General features: G+C 34.5%; 3 protein-coding genes across 5 annotated transcripts in view; 1 reads left to right on the top strand and 2 right to left on the bottom strand.

The window, feature by feature from the left end:
- Positions 1–12238, bottom strand: part of LOC136811225 (nose resistant to fluoxetine protein 6-like) — a 51333-nt gene extending 39095 nt beyond the window's left edge. For all 3 annotated transcript variants that reach the window (XM_067067838.1, XM_067067839.1, XM_067067837.1), the window contains exons 1-2: positions 12097–12238; positions 10224–10332 (exon numbers count right to left, since the gene is read on the bottom strand). The gene's annotated coding sequence lies outside the window, so the exon portion shown is untranslated. The remainder of the gene's footprint in view (positions 1–10223; positions 10333–12096) is intronic.
- On the top strand, positions 7773–9866 carry LOC136811227 (uncharacterized). Its single transcript, XM_067067841.1, has 3 exons — positions 7773–7905; positions 8276–8641; positions 9093–9866. Exons 1-3 carry the CDS (start codon positions 7824–7826, stop codon positions 9569–9571), a joined length of 927 nt encoding a protein of 308 aa, XP_066923942.1. The 5' UTR covers positions 7773–7823; the 3' UTR covers positions 9572–9866.
- A 2831-nt stretch (positions 12239–15069) lies between the features above and the next one.
- The window catches only part of LOC136811226 (nose resistant to fluoxetine protein 6-like), a 32287-nt gene continuing 30607 nt past the window's right edge, over positions 15070–16749 (bottom strand). Inside the window, exon 19 of the mRNA XM_067067840.1 lies at positions 15070–16670. Within this exon, the coding sequence (XP_066923941.1) occupies positions 16566–16670 (105 nt within the window). The 3' untranslated portion in view covers positions 15070–16565. The remainder of the gene's footprint in view (positions 16671–16749) is intronic.

Below are 16749 nucleotides of genomic sequence, written 5' to 3'. Positions count from 1 at the left end.
TCGTATTTTTTTAATTTTCGTGCGCCTTGTACGGGATGTACTTTATTCCAGTTTGGTTGCCCTGGGTGGGAAAACATATGGCTGATGTTTTGATGTGGCTTTTACAGGGGGGGGGTCCGTACTAAAATCCAAGACATATATGAGTACTACAAGGTTTTTTAACGATTTTTGAAAAAGGAATTTTAGTACACATGTACTAAAATGGCCCCCCACTTTTTTAATAATAAAAAAAAAACCAACCAACCATGGTGGCGCCTCCTTAGACACTTACTATTTGGCCCCTCCACTTTCAAAACTGATTCGCCGGCCCTGTCTTTGGACTTTCAACAAAATGCCAACTCTGGTTATTTAAGCTGTCAATGAACCTGATATATCTCTATCTATTCTAGATAAAGACTCAGAAACAGTCAAGACACTTTTGCTCTGCTCTACTTTAGTTATTGCAAAGATTGATTGGTTATTTTTCACCTCTAATTTACAGCTTGCTATTTCTTTTCTATCCAGTTATCCACGGTTCTTTACAAAAAACAAAGCATTCAACTTCGAAAACATTTTTCATTCCATAATATATAAAAGCAGAACAATTAAATTGAAACATGGGTGTTTCACAGCCCCAGAGGAACCTTTTTCCTCTGAGATAAAATTTCCTATTGAAATGCTAATGGGGATTGAAATTCTATTGTTCCGAGGTTAAAAACCCAGTAGGGATATGGTTTTGGAGTGCAATTTTTAAACATGGAATTTTGAGTGTGGATGAAATCAAAGTCAATTTCCCAGTGGGGCTGAAATTCAAGGGTATTTTACCACCGGGGACAAAATTTTTGCTTAATTTGTGACACAGGGACGTATTTAAATCTTATATAGAGAGTATTTTTTCATTTTGCCTAAAATGCTCAGTCAATAGTTAAATTTCCTAAAATTTGGTGGTTTTTTGTACTAAAATTTTTCTTAAATTTCTTGAAGACCCCACCTAATTTGGGATTTTAGTACACATGGTACTAGAATTCTTTTAGGCTTTTTTTGTAATACCACCACGTCACTAAAAGTCATGATGTCTGAAATTTTAGTACCGACCCCCCCCCCCTGGCTTTTAGGGCCTTTTAGTAGTTTTGAAAGTTTTTAGAGCTTGTTAAAGAGTTTTTTTGGTAAGTTGATTATGCGTGTCTGCCTGGGTTCAGTTCAGAAAGTCTGCCAAAAAGGGTTCACACACAGACTGTTTCAAACATTCTGTATCAGACTGATCTACCTGCACAAAGCTCTTTAATTTTAGAACTTTGTATTTTGAGGTAGTTTTTATTTTTTCTAAAATTATGAGCTTGGACATCCAGGCTATGCAATATCATAAAAACTATCACAAATTCGAGATAAAATCATTTCCTATCTACTAAAGTGATAGAAGCTGATAAAATACATATTAAATGCAGAAAACATAAATTGAATTAAAAATCGATAACAAGGGCAGGATTTTACTCAGAATTAAATTTGAATGACAAAATACCTGGAAAGAAATTTTCGCGCGAAGAAATTTTTGCGGAATTTAATTTTGCGGTTGTTTAACCTCGCTAATATGACTATTTGCCTTAAAAAGAGTAATTCATTGGTGATTTTTTAAATCTTGAGAAAATTTGTGTTTTGCGGAATTTGATTTCGCGGATTTGTTAAAAAAACAGCGAAATTAAATCCCGCGATAATTTATTCTGCGAGAATTTCTGACATCGTATGTGTTCTGGAACTTGGTGGCAAACGGAAAAATAGCGACATTAGAATTTCGGACAGAGTGTAAACGCAACAGTCAATACCCTTGGCTGTTTTCCCGTTTCAAAAATTATCATGCTTCTTATTCCCATGTAGACGATGGGATCGTGAAAGGCCTAGACTGGAGTCGTTCATAATGCGTGTAATACAGTAGTATAGTCGTTATATGATAATACTATTATTGTTACGGGATTTAGTTTGTATAGACTAAAATTTGTTCCCTCCATTACTTTTTTCTTTATTCCTACTATGTCTGAATTAGTCGTCTAGCTTGCTAGACTATGGCCAAAGGAACAAAGATGATAAGTAATATAGAACGAGATTTGACAAGGATTGAGAAGACGTTTTTTTTATTATTGTACTTATCGTCAATTAGATTTGTGACAGTTTATTTAAGATTTAAAATCAACTTAAAAAACAAAGGTGACTTCTTCTAAAGGATTCTAAAGTTGCGCGTACCGTTCGACCCAATTATAGAGATGTTAAAAGAGGTTCAAAAGAGGCTCTAACTTATGTCTGGGTCAACAGCGAAGATGTTATCTTCCAATCATATGTATTATACAGACAATTATTCAATAATTGCGGATAAAACCTATTTTCTCTCTGATGGAGAGGTTAGATTTAGTTAATTTAATAACTTAAATGGTCTTTTCCTTATTAACATTTTTAAAATGTTTAAATGCATAATATTAGTTCATCGGTCAAACTGTGCAAGTACTGGCAGCGCCGTCCCCCATGAACAACGAGGTTTCTATGATTCTATCAAGGTCATTAATATTGACAAGGAAATTGTTATCCTTATCCATTTTTTGAGAAAATACCGCAGTCTACGATTTCATGTTTGAGGCTTACCACGCGGAATAATAAGAAGAAGATAAAGTACTAGGAATTTTAGTACCACATTACCAATTTCATTTTAACCAAAAAGAAGGTAGGCGTCAAATTAGAGTACGTATTAAATCAGAAAAATTAGAGAACCCTGGTGAACATATCCTCCATCTATAGAACAGTTTCTGAAGAGGATAGGGTCGCTGAGAAAGTGTTTATGTAATAAATCTGAGCTCTGCGGTAGGATGCGGGGGGGGGGGGCCGGGGGGCCATGGCCCCCCTCCCAGCGGAGCTTTTTTGAAGGGGCCCCGAAGAGCAAGGGGCGCCAAAGGAGATTTTTTTAAACGCCCCAATCTTAAAAACCCTACTTTATGCGCCTTAAATTGCGCCCCAGGATCACTTTTACTGAGATAGTTTTAAAATACTTGCAATTTTTTCGCTCGCTTCACTCGCAATACAGTTTAATTGGTAACTTTTTTGCAATCTAGCTAATTTACAAGTTTTTTTGTGTACAATATAGCATTATTAAATGAAAATCTAACGGCGCCCCAAGACCAATTTGCTGACAACAATATTGAAACCATAAAACACCAATTTTTTCGCTCGCTTCGCTCGCATTACACATTGTTTCTTTAAGTTTCTTTTCACTCTAGCAAGTGTCAAATTTGTCTATTTTTATTTAGTAATTTAGGGTATCTTGGCAGTTGATTTTCTAAATTTTCTAGTCGGCACCAACCATACGGTGGGGCCTTTTTTTCCTTTTCCCATTCATCAAAGATATATCTACTCTTCTCCACTAAATATTTCCTTCCTCATTATGCCTAGGCAAATGAATTAGTAAAAGTTTAAAAACTGGTGGGTGGGGGCACCACTTTGGGAAATTGGGGGGGAGGGGGGGGGGAGGCGCCATTTAAAAAAAATGACTTTGGCCCCTCCAGAAAGATTTCCCCACAACACCACTGTTAGGATGCAATCCAGTGTTACCCAGCTGGCACACAACGTTTTTTCGACGTTTATCTAACTTTCATAACGTCCATATAACGCTAGATAAACTTCGAAACAATGCTGTGTGCCAGTTGGGACCTTCTAGACAAAATTGGTATCAAGTATGTGACAAAATGTACCTTGTTAAACAAGCTGAGGGCTAGAAATGAATACTAACGTCCAAAAATGGTACCATAGTTACGAAAATGATCAATGTTTCTTAGATCTTAGAGTGAATTTGAATGAGCCTTTAGGAAATAATCTAAAGTTAAAAATTAAAATAAAGGGTAACGTGATCGAACCAGATTTAAACGTGTATTCATTTAAAATGCGTCAATACTAACCCAAGAAAAACCTCCTTGTTAGGACATCAATTCGTGGTGGTCTTGTTTTGGAAGCTGTTTCGAAATGGAAAAATTACCCAAATAATTTCTGGTGTTTTGTCTAAACAACGTAATTGATCGGTTAAGAAATAAAGTGTTCTCCTGTCTGGTGATTAGAGCGGCAAGTGACATTCTTCAGGGAACTCTTTATATACAGTCGGCGTAACTTTAAGATTAGTAATTGCCTCGTATGTAACTATAGCATGCTATAGCATAGTTATGAACAGATTTCCGACACGTGTATAGTCCTACATTGAAACGTTTATTCAACGTCCGTGAGGTCCAAATAATAATGTTAGTAAACGAGAAAATTAATAAGGGAAAAGGAGAGGGCAAAATACTTTTACTTCATTGGGCCAGGAGAGGGGGGAGGTTAAAATTTTTTCGAAGAAGTGATGATAAAATCGTTTGTGTGATAGAGTGATATGGGGGTTGGTACGAGTCTTAGATAAGCTTGAATTAAAGATTGTCAATTTTTATAGGCAAAAGTAAACTTAAGTAATACACGCTTGTTTTAGGAGACAAACACCCTCTCTGATATGTTTTATATAGGGGATGCTTATCGTGTATAGATTTCCCGTTCGAGAGTTACCCCTAATTTAGTCTGAATCGCAGACCTCTATAGATACACTTCCTATATATAAGAAACTTTTTTCGCTAGAGGATGAGCAGAAGCCTACCCCTAATTTGGGGTAGCCTGTTTCAAGTTATAGTGTTTTCATTGCCATTCCACAAATTTGGACTAATTTGACTCTCCTTCTTTCGGACGGAAATTTTATACACGATACACATTTTCCTATAATGGAATTATCTGGCACCCAAATGGTGAAATTTTCATTCGACACGCTAAAGCTCTGAAGGTCGGGAAAATTTTCAACATCTGGAAGGTTTACATTACGGGATTTTGCGAGACCGCGTCAAGAATTTTGCAGCGGGAGGTCTGGTAACCCAGCCCTTGTTATCGGGGTTTGGCGGGTCCAACCGAAATATTTCTAGTTTACGGGCCAGGACTGTTGAACCCGACTGAGGATGCGGCACAACAAAGGCCGACAATCATTCCTCTCCGATGGGAAATTGGCCCGCTCCCTTTAGAGCTTTAGCGTGGGCGGCCGCCAATCCGCCATCGGAATATCAGATAAATAATGGAATCGGTTTCGGGGATGCGCGCAGCCTAGAGAAATATATAGAGAAATTAGAAGGATATAAGAAGGATATAAAAAGAACGAAGATTTGAACGAAGTCTCTCTTTTGACAGGACCGCCTGCATTGATTTACACGTGCAAAAAGCATTCTATAAGGTCGTATTCAAAAATGTCTTGACACGATATCTAATGAATTTTGTTCAAAAATACCTCTTCTAATTACTGGTTGTTTTCTAAACGACGCCCTAATTAACTTTGGTTCGGACGTGTTTTTTATCTTTGGTTGACAAATTGTAATAAGCGATTGATTAAGTGGTCAGTGAGTGAAGTAGTCTACACGTTTTTTTAATAAAAAGAAACTATATAAGAACATAAGGCTTAGATGGCCAAAATGTTAAGAACAAGTTAAGAACCTTAAGTTAAGAAGGCTTTGCAGACTCTAAAAACACCCAATTTCTCAAGAAAATGGTCAAAAATACTCAGAAAATGGCGAAATAAGACGAAGTTAAGAACATTTTTAGGTTTGAAACTCAAAAAGTTAAAAATATCCCAAGGTTTCAAAAATGTTGGATGTTCTCATAAAAAAAACGTGTAGACATTTTTTTCTAAAAGGATGATGATGCATTAATGAGCCACCGTTTGCAAATCTATTTTTAAAATGTGTGGAGATTTTATCCGGAGTAGAGGTACTACCCATACATAAATGTGTGTATCTAAGGTCACAGAGCCTATTATAGATAGATGTTTTTTACTTTGTACTTTACCCAATCCAGGGTTTTCAGAGGTAAAAAAGGTAACTGTTCCCTGACTACGTCTCATAGCCTAGTTTTGCCTATACGCTCTGCCGGTGATTTTCTTCTTAAATAGGAGTTTCTTACCACTCGTACAGATGACAATAATATTTTATTGGCGATCCAAAAACTATATGCAATCTGATTGGTTAAGAAGAGTACAATACATCTTGTATTTTACATGTACAATATGTAAAATGACAAAAAGATGTTATTGCAATGTAGCAGTAACAGCAATCTAACGTCCCTTTGCTACTAAGTGTTTTGCTCCAACACAAAAAGTGCATTTTTTGGGTCGCCAATAAACCAGTTATCAGACATCTACTCGTACAATATGAAAATATTTCACTGGTTCTGGATTTTCCGTATATTTTCCTCGCCTAAAGGGCCTTTAGTAAAGGCTTGGGAAATATTGTACGGAAAAATCGCGGGACTCGTAAAATATTTCTCATATTTTACTCACAAATGTCCGATAACTATTACAAATTTTAGACATGATATATACCGTCGTTTGACGTAAAATTTCACTTCCTGGACCATTGTCGCAAAACTGGCATGAAACTGCCAGTAGCAATAAAAAAGTGTCTTTTCTTTCTGACTGACTCACTTCCTGGACTATAATTCCAAAAACACAAAATTTTAGAAGGGCTCAACATAGCAATTGCTAAGTCCTTAAAAGGCGTGAATGGGTATTAGGACAATAGGTGTGTGGTATTGAAGTGTTGTCGAAGGTATAATGAATTTACAGGTAAACTTGTTTTAGCGTACAACATCGGCATTTCATATTAGAGATATCTCCCGGGCATTTGCGACGGAGCAAACTATTTTCGGCATTCATCGAATAGCTCAACTAAAACTTTATCACTCCAATCCAAGGGTAATTTACATTTTCCAAAAGAACATTATTGCTCCTATACTTGTGTTTTTGATACCGTCGTCAAGAAGAATTTTCATTGTAGGAGAAGTGTTTATGGCAGTTAATTACGCGTTACTGCGTGTTCTTATAGAAACAAACTGTATTAGAAGAAAAATTCATAGCTATGCGGCCCGGCGGGGGGGGGGGGGTACTTAGGCAAATGGCGGGTACGGTATGTGCCGCCCTTAAGGGTACCTTTTTTGGACTTCTAAAGTCCCGCTAAGGGTCGGAAAAATCAGAAAATCGAATTTCAGACCCACTAAGGGTCGGAAAAATAGGAAAACTTCAACTTTTTACCCCCTGAAAGATCGAAATTTGGTCAAATTTGTCCCGCTAAGGGTCGTAAAATTCCCCAAATTTTCCTTTGTTTTCTCCTTTTTAGTCCCGGTAAGGGTCCAAAGTTCGAAAGACGGGCGGCACCCCCCCCCCCCGTCAGCTCGCAACCCTAGTACCCGCCGGGCTATGCGGACTGTAAAACACCCAACTTTTTATGAAATTGCACAGAAAATTGTCACAAAATGGCGAAAGTAAGATCATGGTTTTAACATTTTTAGGCTTCAAAAATTTTGATTGTTCTTATAAAAAAAGATGCATGTAAGAAAAATTCAATAGCTAAATACCGAAAATTAAGAAAAATGGTGATATTGGAATGGCTGAATTCGAGCAAACAAGGGTAAAATACATTACTTAAAACATGGTATTAAAATTTAAATACCTCGGTTTTAACCTAGAAATAAGAATACAATAATATCAGTTTCAGGCTCAAAATATCGAAAAATTAAGAACAGACGAACTTCATCAAAAATTTACTGGTTCTTATAAAAAGAAGATTGTATATTGACCTGTGGAAACTAATATTTGTCAAAAGTACTTCATTTGTTTGTCTTCCTCGTAAACTCTTGTCTCAGGTTGCACTGTATGATTGTTTTACAGTAGCAGTTAATATATAAACAAATATGAACGGTATATCAGGGTTCGCAGAAATCGAGAAAAAATCATACAAAGACATATGACTTAGATAAAAATGGCTGCTACAATGAGATCGCTAGTATTTTTTGCATTAGTTTTATCCACCCCTTGCTTTTTTGGACAATCATACAACGGAGGTAAGTCTAAAAGAATATACAATGGGTTTTTCTAGAATTTTCGAACAATAATTGAAAACATCGATTGGCCAAGAAATATTGTAACGTTGAACGTTCAGTCGAACTTTGTAAGACGAAGCAAAACACTCTTTGGAAAAAGAGAAAATTTCAAGACATTCTTAACGATGGAGTTTATATTTCTAACTTCGTTATTCATCTTCGTTTTTCAAATATTGTTTTGATGTTTTTCTATTTCATAATATTCCACTCCTTTTTATCTTTCCAACGAGCAAAAAAACCACAATTCATGCGAGTTCTATCGAAAGTTATACATTGAGACAGACTTTAGTACAAATCTTCAATTCTTTATGTTCTTAATTAATTCTTTTAGTTTCGTGCGGTCGACTTTTACCAACACATAATCAAAAGGATGCGATTAAAGATTCAAACTTCACTATGAAGTGGTCACTGATCCCAATGGCCAATGAAAATGTAGATTGGATAACCGTTTATTACCAAGCCAATGAAAACCAGCAAATTAAATCAATCTGGCAGGACATTGGTGGAATAACTGCATTTGGTAAAGAAAAGTTCAATGATACATTGTTTATGAATGTCCAGAAGAATGCTCAAGTTGAAGTCACCATTCAAAATATTCAAGAATCTATGATTTTGTACTTGACAGCTGTTTTCATTAATAAGAAAGGAGAGATACAAGGTGGCCCATTGTATTCTAAAGTCAAAATTTCCACTGCAGGTAACTTTACAAATTCGTTCTTACAAATTTTGATTAGGCAATTCCAGTTGGACAGAGTAAATTGCATTTTTAACTATAAATAAATTGTCAATTACAATCAATGTTCAATGATACTCCCCACATGGCACGTATTCTCTTTAAAAGGCTCCATAAGAGAATGTGTACAGTTTGGCGCACCACTTTGATCTTCTTCATCCAGTTTTGGGATGAATATTAAATGAGCTTTCGAGAGAAGTGATTGGCTAAAGCTAAACAATCGCACCAAAATCAAAATTAGAGCCCAGTCGCTTCCGTTTTCAAGCAAATTTCAACGAGGTTTTCACGCTTTTGGCTAAACGACCGCGAAAGATCGTCACATTCGCCATATCCCTTTAAGAGCAGAGCCTGGTAAGCACAGATGAACGATCTATTACGAGATTACTGCAGCATAGTTTCCGATGTTTTTTTTCAGCTGATGAGTCGATCAAAAGAGATAATATCATTAAAACATTCGGCACATATTATCCCAAATATGAAGTTTCATTTGATATCAAACCCTTTGGAACGAAACCGACCGACTGGAGAAACGTTCTGTACGTAACGGTTGGTGGAAAGTTATCAAAATACGGGGACCAAATTCCGGCAGTTTGGTTTGAGCCTGGTCATTTCAAAATTCGCGTCTGTTCATCAATAGATGGTAGTTACGACCACTGCTACACAAGTGCGGCTGATTTACCAAAAAATAAATACACTCACATCAACATTAAACAGGAAGAAAACACTCAAGGAATTTATTTTTATACAATCAAAATTGATGGAGACGAGAAATATCGAATTCAAAATAATCAACCAAGAACTTTTCGTGATGTCAAAGTCTATAAATCAAACCCATGGTATCCTGCTGCAAATGCCTACATTAAAAATCTTAAAGTTATAACAACGAAAAACTAATAAACATCATTTTTTTGAAAAAATTATTCTTGAGAATTCTTTTGTGATTATCATAGTTAAATTTAAGGAATTTTTTTCAATTGTAGAAATTTTTGCGATGGAAATTTTCGTTCAGTGCAAAATTATGTCACATTTTGGGAGATTAATCGTCTATGTTCTTTCTTCGCTTTATCCCTGTGACTTGTTGAATTTGCTTTTGAACTATATTCAAAATTACTAAAAAGTGAGGCAGGCCCTAGGTGCGAGGTTTTCAGCCCCCTTTACCCGGAGCGACACTTTGGTCCTACGAGTTAAGGCTGAAGGCAGCGGATACCCGGATTATACTTGAAACACAACGTATTTAGGTACAAAAAATAGCATCAGAATTGTAGCAAAATGGTAACAAAGGGTAACATAATGTAAAAAAATGTTTCACCTATTTTAAGATTTTACTCATGAATTTAATTTTGCGATTTAACGTTTTTGAAAGATTTAAACATCACTAAATTTCGCAAAATTGTGCTTAAGTACTTTAAGTACAAGCCAAAATTTAGTACCCGCGAAAGTATATACACTTAAAAGTTGAAACTTTTTGTCTTGATTAACGAAGATATACGATTGCCCAGTCTTTATTTCAGAGTTTAGTGAAGCTTAAAAGGATTAAAAAACTTACAATCATGGTAGTTTGGAAATGGTATCCTTGTCCGTGCATCCCGCCATACCATAGCAAAACAATGGGATACATCAAGTATGCATCCACGACAAAAAGCTTTTGATTAGCCCTATAAATGGGGAAAAAATAATAAGAAAATAATCATATGCCAAGAACAGTGCCTTTATTTCCAAAATGAATAACTGCTAATCGAAGAATTCAAACACCCTCTGTAAAGACTATGAAAAAAATCCGAACAATATATCATATGTTAAAGTCTATTCACGATAAGTGTGCACTCTTTTTTCATTTACCTATAACTTTTGAAGGAATTCTTCAATTTTTATAAATTTGGTATCATTGGAAAGATATTAGTGAGTGAAACAATTTGGAGTAAAAAAATTGATAAAAAAGTTCTAAAAATGAAGATGAAAATGAAGAAGAAAAAAATGAAGATCTTGTAAAAAAGTGCTATAACTATCATTTTCACTGAAGCGAATTCTTGATTATCGAACGTCATCACTGTGAAAAAATTTCTCAAAAATAATCATTCAGTCAAAAGATATCAAACAAAGTTATAAGCTGATTGACGTCTAAAAACGCTGTTTTCTCCTGTTTTCTGCTGTTTTTTGGGGTCAATCACTTATAAACTTTGTATCATAACTTTATCTTGAATAAATATTTTAGTAAAATTTTTTCACAGTGATGACCTCCTAAGATCAAAAAATCTCTCCAATGAAAATGAAAGTTATGGTAGCACTTCTTTACAAGATCTTCATTTTTTTCTTCTTCATTTTCATCTTCGTTTTTAGAATTTTTTTAAAGACTTTTTTATTTCAAATTGTTCCACTCACAAATATCTTTCCAACGATACCAAATTTATAAAGATTGAAGAATTCCTTCAAAAGTTATAGGTAAAAGAAAAAAGAGTGCACACTTATCGTGAACAGACTTTAGTATCAAACAGACCTTTAAGGGGGCCCTTTAAGGTTGTCAAATAGAGATTGGTCACAATCGTCCGAAACTAAGATGTCTTAAAAATGCAAACAAAGCAAATAAAGAGTTCTACGCAAAGGCAAAAAAGGCAAAAAAATTTATCATGAAGTAGCAATGGAGGCCCCATGAGAGGTATTTTTCGGCCAATCATCGATTCTACTTTTCAAATTTTTACTCTCAGTCTTTCAGCTTCTCAAATCAGCTGTTCAGCTTATATTTATTCCCAATAGCATTAACTCAGGCATCAACTTGAATTAGAACACAGTTATTCAATTTGAGAAGTTATAAAGTTAATCTGAGAAGCTGAAAAGATGATCTGAGGAGCTGAAAAGATGATCTGAAAAGCTGGAAAGATGATTTGAGAAGCAAAATAATCAATTCTTAATTTTTGAAGAAGAAAAACTTTAATAGTAAAAAGATATCATAAAACTGAGAAATTGAAATTATAATCTGAGAAGCCGAATTCCAAATCTGAGAGGCTGATTTTAGATTTGAGAAGCTAAAATTGTGATTGGCCGTAAAGGTACTGCCCACTACTTGTCCTTGCCGAAACTGTCACACCTTTATCCATGGCGTTGGTTTTTTTATCGATTGAATTTAAGTTAATTTGTAAATAATACGTGATTTTGAGTATCAACCTTTTAGATAGATTTGTAATTAAAAGTTGATATTGATTAGCCTTGAGCTAAGTACAATTTGTACTACTTTACATCAACTACAAAGAAAAGAAACATAAACATAAACATTCAAAGGACGAGGAAGGTTCAAAATTATCCACATGGTATCTTCCTATGAAGATAGGGAATCCCACATGCGTCAATGCCTTGAACTAACTCCTAGAGGGAATCGTTGAATTTCAAAATAAATTACGAAAATAAAAACATTATTAACCGCTTACCTCTGACACTTTGGTTAAATAATACAGAACGAGAAGAAAACAAATATTTCCAATATTTTCAAATATCCGGAAATTTAAAAAAACTTTATTCTGAACCACTTCTTGTCTTTTCAACATCTTCAAAACAGTATTTTCATGAAGGCCTCGTGACGCGAAAGAACGATTTTCATTTTGTGAGTCTAATTATCCGTTCTAATTTCACGCTCTGGTGATTTCTAGTATTTTTCGACCAATCGTAAGCCTTGTTGATATCGTAAAGAACCAATCAACAACGCACTAAGTATAAACCTTACGTCATTTATAATTGAAAACAAAAGCATAGAAACGCAAAATCAAAACATTCGAAAAGGAAAGAAACCATGCAATTAATTTCAAAGTTTGGCGCAAAGTAATCGATTTCATCCTATAGGGAAATATTGAAGAGAGGAAATCAAGGAACCCTAATAGCTCCCCATGGGGGGGGGGGCACTCGATTATAAAACGACCGTACGTACGGCCCAACATTAGATCTTTGAAATCTGACCCTTATAGTGCAATAAATATTTAGTAAATTTTGAGTCAATTTGACGAAAAATCAACCATTTCGGTCGACCGTTTTCAGGCAAACCTTTTTAAAGCAAAGATTTTCTAAATCTTACACCCCTAGATTGCAATTTTCTCATCTTTGCTGATTTTGACCTTTACACTCGACACATAGTTAGATTTATAGCCAAAATATTGTCACCGGTGGAAAATTATCCTCCAATTTTTCGAAAGCATCCAACGAGGACCTTTTTTTAAATATCTGTTTCCCAGACATAGCCTTCCTGGAAAATTTGATCTGTTGGCCGAATATTTCAAAAATCTTATTCCTAGAAATGAAGATCTGTTTCTCCGCAAAACCTAAATTTTTAATCTCAAAGTATCTTTCCTAGAAAATTTGAACTGTTTCCACAATTTTCAGAATTAAAATTTTGATCTGTTTTCCCAAATAGGATATCTGTTCCCCTCTCCTGGAAATTTTCATCTGTTTCCCTTTCTTTTTGTTATTGATATCTGTTTTCCCCATAAAGTTCAATCTGTTTCCAATGCAATATCATCTTTTTTGGAAACAGATATCTGTTTCCCAATTTATTATGTCATCTCCTAGAAATATTGATCTGTTTCTCTCTGATGACGTCATCAGCTGGAGCGGGGAAACAGATAGTTTTAAGGAAAAGGTCTCTCCTAGAAAGTCGGATCTGTTTCCCCATTTTTCAAAAAAAGCTCTCTCCTGGAAAAGGGAAACAGATATTTCGGGGAAAAGGGCTCGTTGGCTGCTTCTGAATTTTTGTCCTCATTGGCCGAAAAAATCCTACCTGGTCGGTGAGAAGGGGGTATTATTATCCCGATTATTATCCAAAACCGCAGAAAGTACAGCTAAGTCTACAAGAAGCATGAAATTGTTAGAGAACTTTATAAGATGCAGATATAGGTAGCGTGGTGGCAGGTGAAACAGAAGGACCAACTGCCCCAACAGTCCACCCAGCGGCCAAAGAAGTGCCAAAAATAAGTATCCTGGGGGTGGGGTTAAAATCCATGACACAGAGTTTTGATTTCGATACATAGGACCATCGAAGATAAGGTATTTATTATAAACACAAAATATGAGGCAATAGAAGACTCATCAAAGAATTATCCAAGTTAGATCAAAGTTATGTCATGGACGTTCAATGGATGTTATTTGAATGTTGTCTGCTCCTAGTTGAGATTCTTTGATCAGCCCCAGTCCTTTCCTTTCAATGGTTTTCAATAAACACATCATTTTACCATGCAAATAGAGGATAGTATGCTGTTGTTGTACGATGTCAACCGTGAACGTTGCTATATTATGAACCAGTATATCGCACCAAGATGACCAGTAATGACTAATTCTAGTAAGATCTTCCCTTCTTTGTATTTTAACGTGTTAGTAATAATATTAAAAATTTATATCAATTTTGTCTCCTGAAAAGACAATTTAAAGTCAATTATTTTAAGACAATTATGCAGAGGTTTTTAAAAGGAAGTACACGTTTGTTTTTTTTTAAGAAACTAGTTTTACCAAGCAGCCTCAATGTTTCTTAAGAAATCGGCCTTTTGAGCCTTAAATGTTTCTTACATGTTTCTAAACTTTTTGACATAATCAGTCTCATGGAAGGCTGGATTGGAAGGTTCTTAAAAAACGAATTAAAAAATGTTATTTTCTCATTCTCAGCATGTTTCTTAGATGTTTCTTAGTTTTTAGGCATTCTGAGCCTCATGTTTCTTAAAAGTGTGTTTCTTAAAAAAAATAAAACGTGTATAGAATAAGGAAAATGAACACACTCTTCTCGAACAGAAGGGGTAAAATGACGAACTGAAATTCGATTGATATTCCCATGTTCTTCAAGGCTGGGGATCTTAATTACATTGTTTTAAAGTCAGAAAAAAAACGTATGAAGGCAGAAATAGCCACAATATTTTACAGTGAGCAACTCTTTTCTTTTTATAATCATCAGCGGGGATTATAATTGGAGTATAATTTTCCATTGTGGACGATATTTTGGCCAATCTTACCAGTAGGAGGGGGGTCCTAGTGGGTCTGTGGGGAGGGGTACACGTTTTTTTTTTTATTAGAACACCTAAAATTTGGCTAAGCCTGGATGTGCTTATTTTTTTTAGCAATTTTTTTTTAGCAATTTTCAGCCTAAAATTTTTCACACTACTCTAAATCGACAATATGATACAAAATAAAGAGCACTTAACTTTGGCAAAATTTGGACAATATTTGACTCTCGACTTTTGAAGATCCAACCCTAAATTCGGTTAAAACTGCTTAAAAAGAGGGAAAAATTGTAGTTTCTCGTCATTTTTTTCCAAACTAAGGATGGGCATGTTCTTAAGATGTTCTTAATTTTTCGACGAATTTTAGCCTATATGTTCTTATAAACTAGGTTCTAATAAAAAAAAAACGTGTATAAATAAATAAGCTACACCAACCATTTTTTTCAGTTATCACAGACTATGAGAATGATATCACTTTTATAAATATAAAATTTCTAATATCATGGAAAACATATAAAATCTTTAAAATCATATAAGTAAATCATCAAATTTTATCTACAAATAGTTACAATAATTAAAATCAGACACAAATTTACAAAAAGATGTTATGAATAGATATGAATAAGATGAAGTACATTTGAATCTAAAACTCTGATAAAAATCTCTGAAAATTATAAGCGAATTATTATAAAAGCCTTACTTTAGGGCTTTTTATATACAATTAGATTATAATACACCACTGGTGTCCAAACCTCTTTGGGAAGAACAATTTTCCGTGTCGAGGATGAGTAATGTAATGGTCCAATGATGCCACGAAAGGTGTAATAGTTGAATAGTAATACAGGTGTAAAGTTGAAGTCTGTTCACGATAAGTGTGCACTCTTTTTTCTTTTACCTATAACTTTCGAAGGAATTCTTCAATCTTTAAAAATTTGATATCGTTGGAGAGATATTTCAATTTGTGAGTAGAACAATTTGAAATAAAAAAGTCTTTAAAGAAATTCTAAAAACGAAGATGAAAATGAAGAAGAAAAAAATGAAGATCTTGTAGAGAAGTGCTGTAACTTTCATTTTCACTGGAGAGATTCTTTGATCTTAGGAGGTCATCACTGTGAAAAAATTTTACTAAAATATTTATTCAAGATAAAGTTATGATACAAAGTTAATAAGTGATTGACCCCAAAAAACAGCAGAAAAAAGCAGAAAACAGCGTTTTCAGACGTAGCTTATAACTTTGTTTGATATCTTTTGACTGAATGATTATTTTTGAGAAATTTTTTCACAGTAATGACGCTCGATGATCAAGGATTCACTTCAGTGAAAATGATAGTTATAGCACCTTTCTATAAGATCTTCATTTTTTTCTTCTTCATTTTCATCTTCATTTTTAGAACTTTTTTATAGATTTTTTTATTCTAAATTGTTCCACTCACAAATATCTCTCCAACGATACCAAATTTATAAAGATTAAAAAGACTTCCTTGTAAAGTTATAGGTAAATGAAAAAAGAGTGCACACTTATCGTAAATAGACTTTAATAGTAATACACTTTTTTTATAAGAACATCTATACTCTTTTGAAGTCTTTATATTTCCTTAGCTTTTTGAGTTTTAAGCTTAAAAATGGTCTAAAGATGTTCCTAATTTCACCATTTAGTGAGTAGTATTTCTATGCAATATCCTAAGAAATTGGGTGTTTTAAACTGCAAAAATATTAAAAATAGCTTAACTTGTTCTTAATATTTTGACCATCGAAGCCCTATGTTAATATATAGTTTAATCTCATCATATAGAAAACATGTTTATCTTAATTAATGAATAATTCAAACCTCATTCGTAAGCTTTATTTACGTACACACTGAATATTATCATCTGATGCCATCAGGAAACAGCGGCGAGGATGATAACAATTCGTGCCCAATCTCCTCAGAAGATCAATTTCTCCAAGTTGAGAACGGGTATTTCCATGGTAACAGCCAGAATGAACGCGCATGCGTAAGAAAAGAAAACATTTGACACAAAATCGAACGCCTGGAAAACAAAAAGCAATATGTAATGAAAGGGTGTGGAGCTCGAAATTACAGTTGACACTAATTCGATCTCCAAGAGA

Source organism: Clytia hemisphaerica, unplaced genomic scaffold (assembly GCF_902728285.1).
Source record: "Clytia hemisphaerica strain Z4C2 unplaced genomic scaffold, Clytia hemisphaerica genome assembly, whole genome shotgun sequence".
Classification (NCBI taxonomy): domain Eukaryota; kingdom Metazoa; phylum Cnidaria; class Hydrozoa; order Leptothecata; family Clytiidae; genus Clytia; species Clytia hemisphaerica.
The sequence above is the reverse complement of the archived record's forward strand: the minus strand, read 5'-3'. Positions and strand labels throughout refer to the sequence as shown.

What these genes read in the sequence shown, in the direction of transcription:
- LOC136811227 (XM_067067841.1), top strand. Translation starts at nt 7,824, where the DNA reads ATGGCTGCTACAATGAGATCGCTAGTATTTTTTGCATTAGTTTTATCC. An exon ending in TGGACAATCATACAACGGAG is followed by an intron (nt 7,906 to 8,275) that starts GTAAGTCTAAAA and finishes TAATTCTTTTAG; the next exon opens with TTTCGTGCGGTCGACTTTTA. An exon ending in AGTCAAAATTTCCACTGCAG is followed by an intron (nt 8,642 to 9,092) that starts GTAACTTTACAA and finishes GTTTTTTTTCAG; the next exon opens with CTGATGAGTCGATCAAAAGA.